Source organism: Delphinus delphis, chromosome 5, assembly GCF_949987515.2.
Source record: "Delphinus delphis chromosome 5, mDelDel1.2, whole genome shotgun sequence".
Taxonomy (NCBI): domain Eukaryota; kingdom Metazoa; phylum Chordata; class Mammalia; order Artiodactyla; family Delphinidae; genus Delphinus; species Delphinus delphis.
In genome coordinates this window covers 27,387,063-27,400,218 of record NC_082687.1, presented here as the reverse complement: position 1 = coordinate 27,400,218, position 13,156 = coordinate 27,387,063, and the positions used below count along the sequence as shown (strand labels likewise).

The 13,156-nt window shown below is 39.1% G+C and overlaps 1 protein-coding gene across 2 annotated transcripts in view; it reads left to right on the top strand.

Annotated features, from left to right (window-relative positions):
- The window catches only part of NR3C2 (nuclear receptor subfamily 3 group C member 2), a 372,131-nt gene that overhangs the window by 320,369 nt on the left and 38,606 nt on the right, over nucleotides 1–13,156 (top strand). For both annotated transcript variants that reach the window (XM_060012126.2, XM_060012127.1), the window contains exon 7: nucleotides 12,675–12,805. In XM_060012126.2, the coding sequence (XP_059868109.1) occupies nucleotides 12,675–12,805 (131 nt within the window). The remainder of the gene's footprint in view (nucleotides 1–12,674; nucleotides 12,806–13,156) is intronic.

The window sequence follows — 13,156 nt, the reverse complement described above, 5'->3', positions numbered from 1 at the left end:
AAGATTAAACATTTCTAGATTTCTAGGACCATCTGTGGTAAATTACGGTTGTTGTATAACCAGGCTGCTTCTAGATTTTTCAATTGTCACATATTCTTTTGGTCTGTGTAACATCCATTAAAGTCAGCAGAAATTGTGATGCTTAAGTCGAGGGCAGTTCTATGAAACGTATCCCTTCTGGAACATCAATTAAGGTAACAAACAAAACACTGAACTAGCTTTTAACTAGTACTGGACTTGGCGATGTAAAATTAATAGAGAATACATGAATGTTATGGAGATCACTGGGTACCACTCCCTCTGGCTCATCTGTCCAGTAAAGCAAACCACAAACAACATTCTGCAGTGATTCTTAAGCAGCTGAGTTCTGCCCTGCCTGTTAATAAATGATGTGTAAGTACTATAAAAATGAACAGACATCTAAACTGCAACTAGAAAAATGGTCCTCCTACAGATATATATTGTTTGTCCGTTCAGGAAAAATCTAGTAAGACTATGAAAAAAAATAAAAACCATAAACTGGCATAATTTGAATGCTCAAATTGAGGTCATTTTTATTCTAATTAAGATTTGAAAAAAAAGGACTGTTTCTGCATGCTGTTTCTAGGAAAATAACAAGCTTCAGACAGGCACCATCTGTTACACTGACCATGTAACAAGATGTTAGATTTATTCATACATAAAAATGTAGCTTGCAGTATCATATGTAAGGTCTGGTCCTGCAGATCTGCTGTGATTATCTGTGTGCACCATACCACTCAAATTATTTAATTCTCTGTTGTAAGATTGACACTATCGCTGCACGCATTCCAGCCTTGTATAACACACACACACACACACACACACACACACACACACACACACACACACACACACACACACACACCTACACCTGGGGCAATTGATGGAAGTAATAACATGTTAGCAAACAGGTTTATGAAGAGGCTTCTTCTTGAGATTCCAGAGATTTCAAGGAGTTCAGCCCTGAATGAGCACTAATTTTCTTTGTTTATATCTATATTTGAAGAGCAAAGTCTGTGAAATTTGTTGGATTTCCCTGTTCTCTGTAGCTATCAGGTATTTATTTAGCACTCATGTAATTTTGGACCTATGCACTGTACAAGAATCAGTCATAGAAAGATATGCGCCTTAGTATCCAGGAGAAGGACACAGACTTTCCAGGTGCTGAGAGTTGCCTGTTATTTGATTAAACAATACGATAGCCCTTGGATTCAAGGGATAAAGTGAAATATTTCAGAGGTTTATTTTTCTAGTTCCTTACTAAGTAAAGTGATGTCTTACACACCTAAAAGGTGTTTGGGTGACAGGTACAGTTTGGTGCAGTATTGCTAAAGGAGCTTAAGTTTTTAAATGTCACTGTACCTTCCCTAGGCTCCCATAGGTAGAAGGGTTAGGAACCTCTTGTGCTTTGGCATTTATGAAATCAGCCAGTGTGAAAGGATTTCATCTATTAAATGTGAGTTCTTGGAAAGAGAAAGGAGTGATAAAGGTAGTTCTATTTTCCCTTCCTCCTTAGGATACCAGAACTACAGAAGACAGGTGTTTAAGGAGCTGTTTCTGACTGATTTTTAAAACTATGGTTTATTAAAGAACTTTCACTCTTCCTGCTTTCAAAAAGCATTTAGTACAGCTTGCAATAAAAACACTGACACAGTAAGACTAAAAATGCAGCAAAACACAAAAAAGGCAAAAGGCAAGTAGTAAAAACAGAGGAGGAAGAAGATAATTTATATATTCTAAAAGAAGAAGAATGAATGAAAAGCCTAAACCCAAAAAGAAGTTACATAATTAAACACAAATCTTAGTTTCTAATCTCTATCGAAGTATAGCAGGTAGGATTATGGGTTGCAAAGATTCATTTTTTACTGAAGTATAGTTGATTACAATGTTATATAAGTTTCAGGCGTACAGCACAGTGATTCACAATTTTTAAAGGTTATACTCCATTTATAATTATTATAAAATATTGGCTATATTCCCTGTTGTACAATATATTCTTGTGTCTTACCAATTTTATACATAGTAGTTTGTTCCTATTACTCCCATACTCCTATCTTGCCCCTCCCCCCTTCCCGCTCCCCACTGGTAACCACTAGTTTGTTCCCTATGTCTGTGAGTCTGTTTCTTTTTTGTTATATTCACTAGTTTGTTTTATTTTTTAGATTCCACATATAAATGCTATCATATAGTATTTTGTCTTCCTCTGTCTGATGTATTTCACTAAGCATAATACCCTCCAAGTCCATCCATGTTGTTGCAAATGTCAAAACTTCATTCTTTTTTATGACTGAGTAGTATTCCATTGTGTGTGTGTGTGTGTGTGTGTGTGTGTGTGTGTGTGTGTGTATCACATCTTCTCTATCCATTCATCTATTGATGAACACTTAGGTTGCTTCCATATCTTGAGTGTTGTAAATAGTGCTTCTGTGAGCATTGGGGTTCATGTATCTTTTCAAATTAGTGTTTTAATTTTCTTCAGATATATACCCTGGAGTGGAATTGCCAGGTCATATGGTAGTTCTAGTTTTAGTTTTTTTGAGAAACCTCCATACTTTTTTCCACAGTGGTTGCACCGATTTACATTACCACCAACAGTGTACCAGGGTTCCCATTTCTCCACATCCTCTCCAACATTTGTTATTTGTGGTCTTTTTGATGATAGCCATTCTGACAGCTGTGAGGTGATAGCTCATTGTGGTTTTAATTTGCATTTCTCTGATGATTAACAACATTGAGCATCTTTTCATGTACCTTATAGCCATGATGGCCTGATGGCCTCCTTTGGAAAAATGTCTATTCAGGTCTTCTGCCCATTTTTTAATTGGGTTGTTTGGTTTTTTGATATTGAGTTATATGAGCTGTTTATATATTTGGGACATTAACCCTTTATTTGTCATATAATTTGGAAATATTTTTTGTTTTTTGATTTAAAAATTTTTAATTGCAATAAAATACTTATAGCATACAATTTATCATCTTAACCATTTTTAACTGTATAGTTCAATAATGTTAAATACATTCACATTGTTATGTAAACAAGTGCCCATTCCCTCTTACTCCCAACCCTTGGTAACAACCATTCTACTTCCTGTCTTTATGAATTTGACGACTCTAGGTATCTCAGATAAATGGACTCATACAGTATTTGTCTTTCTGTGACTGCCTTATTTCACTTTGCATAACGTCATCAAGGTTCATCCAGGTTGTAGCATGTGTTAGAATATCCTTCCTTTTTAAGGCTGAATAATATTCCATCGTATGTATATGCCACACTTTATCATTCATCTATCAGTGAACATTGGATTGCTTCCACCTTCTGGATATTTTTAATAGTGCTATGATGAACATGAGTGTATAAATATCTCTTCAAGAGCCTGCTTCCAGTTCTTGCAGAGATTCTTTAAGTTGAAGTTAGCTTGCATTCTCCTTGTAGATGGCCACAGCATGAGGTGTCCCTGTAGGTGTTCAGGCTAATGCTTAGAGCTCCTGAGTCCTATGGTACCCATAACCTGGAATGTGTTGTGGTTTGGGCTTATCAAATGTCTATTTCTATCAGAGTAGAACATGAATATGATTCCAGGAATGTATTTAGTTTGGGGCAATAATTTCCTAAATCAGCTACCTCCAATATGGACCTCCAGAAAACTGAACAGCTAAGACTTTCAAATACATTTTTAGTAGTGTTTTGGTAAGCCAGTACTTGAAAACTGAAACAGGAGTGTTCCTTCTGACAGCCATTGGCCAATAGGTTCAGTGGACTATTCTCATAATGTGAAGTAGGACAACACTGTTAACATATAATAATGGCAAGAGCGCATGGGTCCTGTAGATACACAAGTTGTTCAGATCGTTTAGCTACTAAGTCAAAAGCAGGCAACTAGCATACAAATCATTTAAATTGTGAATGCCCTTCCCACTCTGATTTTAACGAGCCTTTTTCTAATTCTCACTCTTATTATGAGAATAAATTCCAACCCTGAATTCTCTCAAAAAACAGGAAAAAAAGTATTTTCTAATTATTTGATTATTCACTTTTATTCCAGGTGAATCAGGTTTAGAGACATTAGATTCTTTTAATTTAATATTTTAAAACTATTTCCAAATGATCATATGATTGCAGTTTAGTGTAACACGTCCTAAGAGAGGACCAGCTGAAGTTGTAGCTGTGAATAAAATTGGTTTGCTAGCTTAAGAAAATGACAAAACTATTGAAATGTTTCTTTCATTCTTTTTTCTTCTTTTTTGAAGAGTGTCTTTGAAAATATTTTAGAACTGTCGTTTTCATGGATTTTAACCGAAGGTCTTTGGAATTGGAACTGGATCTCTATGACCATTTGGTTGTGTTTATTTATTTAAAAGTGGAGTTTATGCTGTCCCTGCAAATGAGATGATATTTATAAATCGATGACATGTCCACAGAAGTAGAGACTGATGACTGTCAGTTTTTCAGGTCTGATGTTTGCTTTAATACAGGGATATTTCCTATCTCAAAAATCTCCTACTAGGGCTTCCCTGGTGGTGCAGTGGTTGAGAGTCCGCCTGCCGATGCAGGGGACACAGGTTCATGCCTTGGTCCAGAAAGATCCCACATGCCGCAGAGCGGCTGGGCGTGTGAGCCATGGCCACTGAGCCTGCGTGTCCGGAGCCTGTGCTCCGCAACGGGAGAGGCCACAACAGTGAGAGGCCCGCGTACCACAAAAAAAAAAAAAAAAAAAAAAAAAATCCTACTGCCTTTATATTAGCCCACTGTTAAGAGTGAATTTTGCGTTTACTTTTACTTTCTAGAAACATTATACAAATTTCATCTCTTTCCCAAGGTAATCTTGGGAATACCAAGGTATTTTTACATTTTTTTTACTCAAAATGAAGTAAGATTATTAAATGAATAAAAGCATGTCGCGAAGAAGAGTATTTCTGTGAAGTAATGTTGCAGAATTAATCGCAGTATCATGCCAAAAAGATTGTCCTTATTTCAGCTTCTTTGGATGTGCATTCCTGTGCATTTAGTCTAATTGTGCAAAAATGATGTGAAGTAAAATGTGTTTCTAAGATGGCCTGTTTTCTTGAAATTTTAAGCTATATTGAGGACACAGTACTCTTCATTTAGAGAACTCAATTTCATGCAGTCGAAGCAGCAATGGAATTTGAAAAACACAACATCTTACTGCATAATGGTGAGCAAAAAATAAACAAATGAGTGAATGTAATAGCAAAACATCTGAGGTTCCAAATATCTCTTTATAGCTGTAAAGAGATACTCTGGAGGAAAGAGCTATAAATGATTGAGCCAGCAGCATGGAGAGAGGAAAAGGCATGAGTTTTGAAGTAAAAAACCTGGGTTTAGGTCCATGGCTACATCATATACCTAAATTATTTTCTTGTCATGAACATGAGAATGATTCTGCACAAGGCATTATGAGAACTAGCAAGAGGAAATTTAAATTTGGGCATGGTAGGCACTCCGTAAGTAATAGCTCTGAAAACCATAGAGGGTCTCAAGAAAGAGTTAAAGAGATGCTGTTCCTACTGAAGTGAAAAAAAAGTGCTTTTTATTTTTAGGTGTGTTGTTACACATTAACCTTATAATCTGTTTTCAAGTGGAACCTGAGGTCTCTCTTTAGTAACCTTTCATCTGTGTGTGGATGTTTTGCTAACACATCTGATAACAGAAACACTTTGACACAGAGGCATTTCATTCTCATGTTCTACTCTGGGCAAGTCATGCCTGCCTTCCTGAAAATCTGAGTCCTCTCCAGTTTCTCTCCTGATTTATTTACCATCCTGCATATAGAAATAACAGCAAGAACACAGTCTTATTTTCCTGAAAAGTCATTCTAAGAATTTGATTAGGGACTTCCCTGGTGGCGCAGTGGTTAAAAATCCGCCTGCCAACACAGGGGACACTGGTTTGATCCCTGGTCCGGGAAGATCCCACACGCTGCGGAGCGGCTAAGCTCATGTGCCAAAACTACTGAGCCTGCGCTCTAGAGCCCACGAGCCACAACTACTGAGTCCGTGTGCCACAACTACTGAAGCCCGTGTGCCTAGAGCCAGTGCTCCTCAACAAACAGAAGCCACCACAATGAGAAGCCCACGCACTGCAACTAAGAGTAGCCCCTGCTCACCGCAACTAGAGAAAGCCAGTGCGCAGCAGTGAAGACCCATCGCTGCTAATTAATTAATTATTTAAAATGCACTGCCTTTCCTCCAGAGGTTTCAGTGTGCCTGACAGCAATTTATTAAGACACAATCGGGCTTCCCTGGTGGCGCGGTGTTGAGAGTCCGCCTGCCGATGGCGCGGGTTCGTGTCCCGGTCTGGGAAGATCCCACATGCCGCGGAGCGGCTGGGCCCATGAGCCATGGCCGCTGAGCCTGTGCGTCCGGAGCCTGTGCTCCGCAACGGGAGAGGCCACAACAGTGAGAGGCCCGTGTACCGCAAGAAAAAAAAAAACTACCCACAATCATGAATAGGTTCTAAGAAATTATTTAAAAAACAAGCAAAAAGAAGAATTTGATTATTTCTTGGTTTGTTTTAACCAAAATGATATTGGTCTCCAAGAAGCATTTTATTCTCCCCATGATATCAGCAGCAACAACAAACGCTAACATTTGTACCATGCTTTATAATTTGAGAACTTCCATACAGCTGGTCCCTACATCTCTGCAAAGTAGGAATTCGTGTTAATTCCCCGCTTCACACATGATAAGCCTGGATCTCAGAAGTGACACGATGCCGGGCTCCCAAAGCCAGCACGCTGAGGGGTCAATGGGCCGTGCATCTCTACGCCCTGCTGTGGCAAAGCCAAGGATGCCTGTTCTGCCTCCAGCACAAGGGAGAGGAAGAGGTCAAATGCTTAGGAGCGCACTTCCTAAACCGCACAGCTTCAAATGCGTGTTGTGTTATATTACACGGGTGTCCAGATTTGCAAGCCACTTCACCAATTTTACAATCTAAATCTCTCCCTTTTTTTTTATTAAAAAAAATTTTTTAACATCTTTATTGGAGTACGATTGCTTTACAATGGTGTGTTAGTTTCTGCTTTATAACAAAGTGAACCAGCTATACATATACATATCTCCCCATATCTCTTCCCTCTTGCGTCTCCCTCCCTCCCACCCTCCCTATCCCACCCCTCTAGGTGGTCACAAAGCACCGAGCCGATCTCCCTGTGCTATGTGGCTGCTTCCCACTAGCTATCGGTTTTGCATTTGGTAGTATGAGAAACTTCTTGAGAACTTCACAAATACCGTATCTATTTCATTAGCCATTTGATCTTACTTTCTGTAAGTTTTCAGTATTCCCTTTCTCTAATCATCATCCTCAGTTGCACATCTGTGTGTCTGCAGCTCATTTTGTTGTTTTCACTTGTCCTCTTTCCTTTAGGCTTTCCTTCTCTCTCATTCGTTCATGAAACACTTTTGAGCAAATATTGACACATGGCACTTGCCTATCAGACTCTATTTGACGTTCACAGAGGTCAGTCAGACGTGGATCCTGCCTTTAAGATGCTTACAGTTAGCAATCAGAATGGTGGTAGTGAACTGAGCCTTTTTCCCCCTCTGAACACATAGAAATTTTGCATTAAAAAAAATCTTAATTATATAACCAAGTTCAAAAGAAAAGAAAAAAAAACAGGTCTAAGAACAGGAAATTCACAGCTAGAGTGGTTTAACTTGGAGTTAAAGCTACACGTGGCCCACAGACTATTGGCTGTAGAAAGATGCCTTAGGGATGTGCATTAGAGCACAAACAGGAACAGGACGCAAGAATGTAGACTCCAGCAAGACCAGGGCATGAAATGGAGCCCCCTGCCAAAAGCCAGGCTCTGCAAAGATTTCACTGTCTACTAACAAGGACAGTAAAACCCAGCAAGCCAGCCAGCCCAGGGACATAGCAAGGAAGCTGAAAGAAATAAGAAATACAAGCCTGCACCACATCAAGTGTGGAGTCTAAAATTTAAACAATGCAGTCTCGCAAAAAGCATTTAAGCTGAGAAATTAGCATCAAAACTGGCAGATCCGGTGAAATGCTTGTACCCTGATAGTTATAAATGCTGAAACTTCCTGTAGAGTCCCTTCCACAAGACAGCGCCCCTGGGATTCACCTAGAAAACAATATATACCAAAATAATGCATGTTAGATAGGCATATGAGCATCCCCCCAAAAAACGAATTTAAAACATTTGAAAGAAACTGTAAAATAAACATGTTAAAAGTAGTTAGAGATAGAATAGGTAAGGTATAATTTAGAGGAAGGGGATGTAGTAACCATAAAGTAAGAAGTCTGTCATGGAAAATAACAGAAGTGTTTGAGAAGGAACCAAATAGAGCATTTCTAGGCACCCAGGCACTAAAAACATCCAAATGAAAACACTGGAGGCATTAAACAGATTAGCCCACAGAAAAGGAAAAAAAATTATTAGAAAATAGATCTGAGAAAACTATCTAGAATGCAGTACAGACAGATAAAAAGAAAATATAAAAGGGAGGTAAATGTGGAAGACAGTGAGATGGTCCAACACACTGCTAACAGGTGTTCAAAAAGGAAAAATAGCAGGAATGGGGTGGGGATGATGTTTGAAGAAACAATATCTAAGACCATTTCAGAACTTAAGAAATACCTGCATCTTCAAGTCAAATAAGGACATTGAGTCCTGAGCAAGAGAAATAAAAATCAGTCTGCACCTCCGTCCTTCATATTAAAACTGCAGACATCAAAAATAAACAGAGGGGCTTCCGTGGTGGCGCAGTGGTTGAGAGTCCACCTGCCAATGCAGGGGACACGTGTTGGTGCCCCGGTCTGGGAAGATCCTACATGCCGTGTGGAGCGGCTGGGCCCGTGAGCCATGGCCGATGAGCCTGCGCGTCTGGAGCCTGTGCTCCGCAACGGGAGAGGCCACAACAGTGAGAGGCCCGCATACTGCCAAAAATAAAATAATTAATTAATTTAAAAAATTTTTTAATTTAAAAATATAAACAGAGGAAAAATTTTTTAAGCTACCAAAGAGAAGATGCAAATTCCCTACCTTTAAAAGAATGACAGTTAGACTAACAAGAAATTTCCCAAAAGCAGTAGTGAAGGACCAGGTGTAATGGAATAGTATCTTCAAAGTACTGAGGGAAATTACCCGTCACACTAGAAATCTATAATGTGTTAAAACTATCATTCAAGAATAAAGGTGAAATAAAGACATTTTCAAACATATCAAGACTGAAAGATTTGAACATTCAGCAACTGACCGCTGCTGAAAGAATTACAAATATATATATGAGTTTGTACCCCGATAGCTTAAATCCAGGCTTCTCATGTGTAAAACTGGGAATTAACACAAATTCCTACTTTGCAGAGATGTAGGGACCAGCTCTATGGAAGTTCTTAAATTGTAAAGCACTGTACAAATGTTAGCTTTTGTTGTTGTTGCTGGTATCATGGGGAGAATAAAATGCTTCTTGGAGACCGATGATCATTTGGGTTAAAACAAACTAAGAACCCAGTTGAACCCAGTAGTACAGAGTGGAGTGCAAAAAGCAATGGTGATGAGAGAAATATGTTTGTAACTCTAAACAGACATGGGGTGTGGATGTGAGAGAGAGACAGACTGATTTCAAGGGTGATCTGAAAACAAGTTGAAATTTAAATACTAAAGAGGAATAAGATGCAGGATGGGAAGCAGTGGACCAAAGATAAAGTACTCGACATCTTTTCAGTTTCTCATGGAAAAGCTATTGATTAACTTTAGATTTTTAAGTATGCAAGTTCATAACTTGATAATTGTTTTAAGAGTAAAAATAGAATGTGTATCTTCTAAATCCCAATAGATGAGCAAGAGGTTTTTTTTTTTTAATTTTGTAAGCTGGATCCATGTAATAAAAGGAAGGAAAGTAGAGCGAAAAGAGGGGAGAAAGTTAGAATGGTGGAAAAAATAGCCAAGTATATTAGTAATCATGATAAATGAAAACAGATTAAACTGAGCTAGTATAATACAAAGACTCTCAGATTCTTTTAATCCAGCTTTTTGCTGTTTAAAAGATACATGTGTGATATATAATTATGTGGGAACTTTGTAAACAAGGGATTTTTTAAAAGGGCATTCGGGGCAAATTCTAAAGAGACAGCAAAAGAAGGAGACCAGAAGGAAGAAAGGGAGGGAGGGAGGGAGGGAGGGAGGAACTAAGGAAAGATCATCAGACAAAATTTTTAAGGCAAAAAATATTATGAATAAAGATGGTATTAGTGATAGGAGGGGGAAAAAGCTTTAAATAAAATGGATAAAGATATGAAGAGACAAATCATCAAAGAAGAAACCCAAATGGTCAGAAAACATTTGAAGAAATGTTTCAGCCTGCTGGTGATAATGGCAATGCAAATAAAAGCAACAGTGGGATAACCCTTTCAACCCCCATCAGATGGCGGAAAAAAAAAAAATTCAAATCGGTTAATGACAAGTATTCATTGCATGTGGAATAAAAGGACATATCATCTCTTACTGGTTGGAATGAAAGCAGCAGATGTGCACACATCTATGACTCAGCAGTTCTATTTTTGTCCTGTATTTTAGAGCAGTGCCCAAGGATGTCCCTTGGGCATCATCTGTAATACTCGTAAAGTGGAAACAAACCCAAGTGTCCGTCCGGAGTGGAATGGATTAGTAAACTGTGATGTATTCAAACCGATGAAACTCACAGCAGGGAAAATGTCCTTGCTTAGAGTTACCTGTATGAAAATGGATACGTCGTAGAATCACAACGTTGAATAAAAATAAGTTGCAGAAGGATATGCATATCTATTTTCAAATTTACATAAAACCAAGCAGTACTGTGTGCTGTTTTTATGGATACATACGTGTGTGTAAAGGATACACATCTGAGAGGAAATAATAATCTCCCAAAGTGAGTGGTTCACTTCTTCAGTGAGGAAGATGAATGGGAACAGGGAGGGAGACAGAGCGGGCCTCAACTCGGCCGTGTTTATTTTATAAAGATCTAAAGCTAATACGGCAAAAATATTAGCATTTATTCTTAATTCTGCATGGTAGGTCCATAGGCTCCTGCTATTTTTCTGTGTGTGTGTGTTTGTGTGTGTATGTGTGTGTGTTTTAAAAATATTTCCTTAATTAAACATAGCTCCTGGAAAGACACATACCATGTGATATCACTTATATGTGGAATCTAAAATACAACACAAATGAACATATCTACAAAACAGAAACAGACTCACAGACGTAGAGAACAGACTTGTGGTTGCCAAGGGGGAGAGGGGTGGAGATGGATAGACTGGGAGTTTGGGGTTAGTAGATGCAAACTATTATATATAGGATGGATAAACAACAAGGTCCTACTGTATAGCACAGGGAACTATATTCAATATGCTGTGATAAACCATAATGGAAAAGAATATAAAAAAGAATTTATATATATATATGTATAACTGAATCACTTTGCTGTACATCAGAAATTAACAACATTGTAAATCAACTCTACTTCAATAAAAAAATAAATTTAAAAAATGATAACAATATCTCTTAGCCTGTTATGGGAAGGGAGAGACATATAGCAATAATACCAAGCAAAATGCTATGTGTTCCATTATGGGTTTTTTACAAATGTCTTTCAGACTTGGGATAAAAGAGATTTTTGCCATTTGAACCCACGAGTGCATCCGGAAGAGGTATCGCAGGGTTGCTTTGCTACAGACACGCACCTGGTTCGGTCACTCATAGAAATAGATCAGCCATCGTGACCTCCTTTTCTGTGTCTATAGCCTTTGTTAAGTCCTTTCCCAGTTCTCACCAGTAAACTCTTTTTTACTAATTTCATTCTGGTCATCATAGCAGAGTACTTATCCAGGGCCTCCCAAAAGAATTATTACTTTGAGGAAAAACATCTGAACAACTAAATGATGCCTTACTTCCTTCTCACGGAAAGAGAAAATAATGAGTTCTGTCGTAAAAGCATGCGGATTTTTATGGAAACGCTTGAATTTGGCGGAGAAAGTAGCTTGGTTGGCTGTTTAAATGGACACGTGTATGTATCACACAAACTCCCATATCACTTTCTTCCTGTACTGGAGAGATTCCATTTGAGGAATCTTTTAAAATGTTGTCTGATTTCCCTTTTGAAATGTGCTGCTGCAAAGAGTTAACGGACACGTTTCACGACCTCTGTAAAGGGGTCCGTGTAGAAATAAGACTGTTCATCACTGTCCTGCATCCACAGCATCTAACACAGCCCTTCCAAATAGTAAGTGCTTGGGATCACTGGCCAAAGAGGAACAGGCATCGCCAGGCTTCCCCCCACATCACAGCAGCTTCTCTGCTTGGTGGACAATCTCACGATCACACATGCCACCATCACTTGTTGTCACTCTTGACGTAAAATGAAATCACGGCGCGCTTTGAGAAAGGTTGGTTTCGGTGCTTCTGACACATTCTCCCAATGGACGAGTCAACAGCCTGACAGGGTTGGTCTGTAAGCCATTTACCAGTCACCGTGCAAGGCAGCTGACTTGCCTTGCAAGTACACCTCTGCTCCATGTTGAAGCCAAAAGCAAATGAGAGATCTGACCCAGATCTCTCATCAGGCTGCCTTGGGCCGCCAGTCTGGGTCGGATTGTGGACATTGCCTTCTCAGACGTCTTTGCTTTTCCTTTGCAGAGAGAAGATGCACCAGTCTGCCATGTATGAGCTTTGCCAGGGGATGCACCAGATCAGCCTTCAGTTTGTCCGGCTGCAGCTCACCTTTGAGGAATACACCGTCATGAAAGTGTTGCTGCTGCTGAGCACAAGTAAACTGACACCCACCTGGCCCTTCTCCTACATTGTCACATCATCTCCCCTTTAGGAGAGTTGCCTATTTATAGGGTCAGGGAGTCGATATGAAAAAAAAATAGGAGGAGGTGGGCGGAGGGCTTTGGTGTCGGATGACCTAAGTTACTTGCAGAGTGTGAAGCTTTGGGTAGAGCATCTGCCTTGATTCCTTCATCCATCTCATTTGTTAAGTGTCTGTTATGTGTATGGTGGGACTGGGCAATTCAGGAACGACTGGGATGAATGAGGCACAGTCTCCACCCTCAGGGAGTTTTACCGTAAGATAAATTCCAAGGTAGTTTTAATACATTGTGGAAAGGGATTATCTA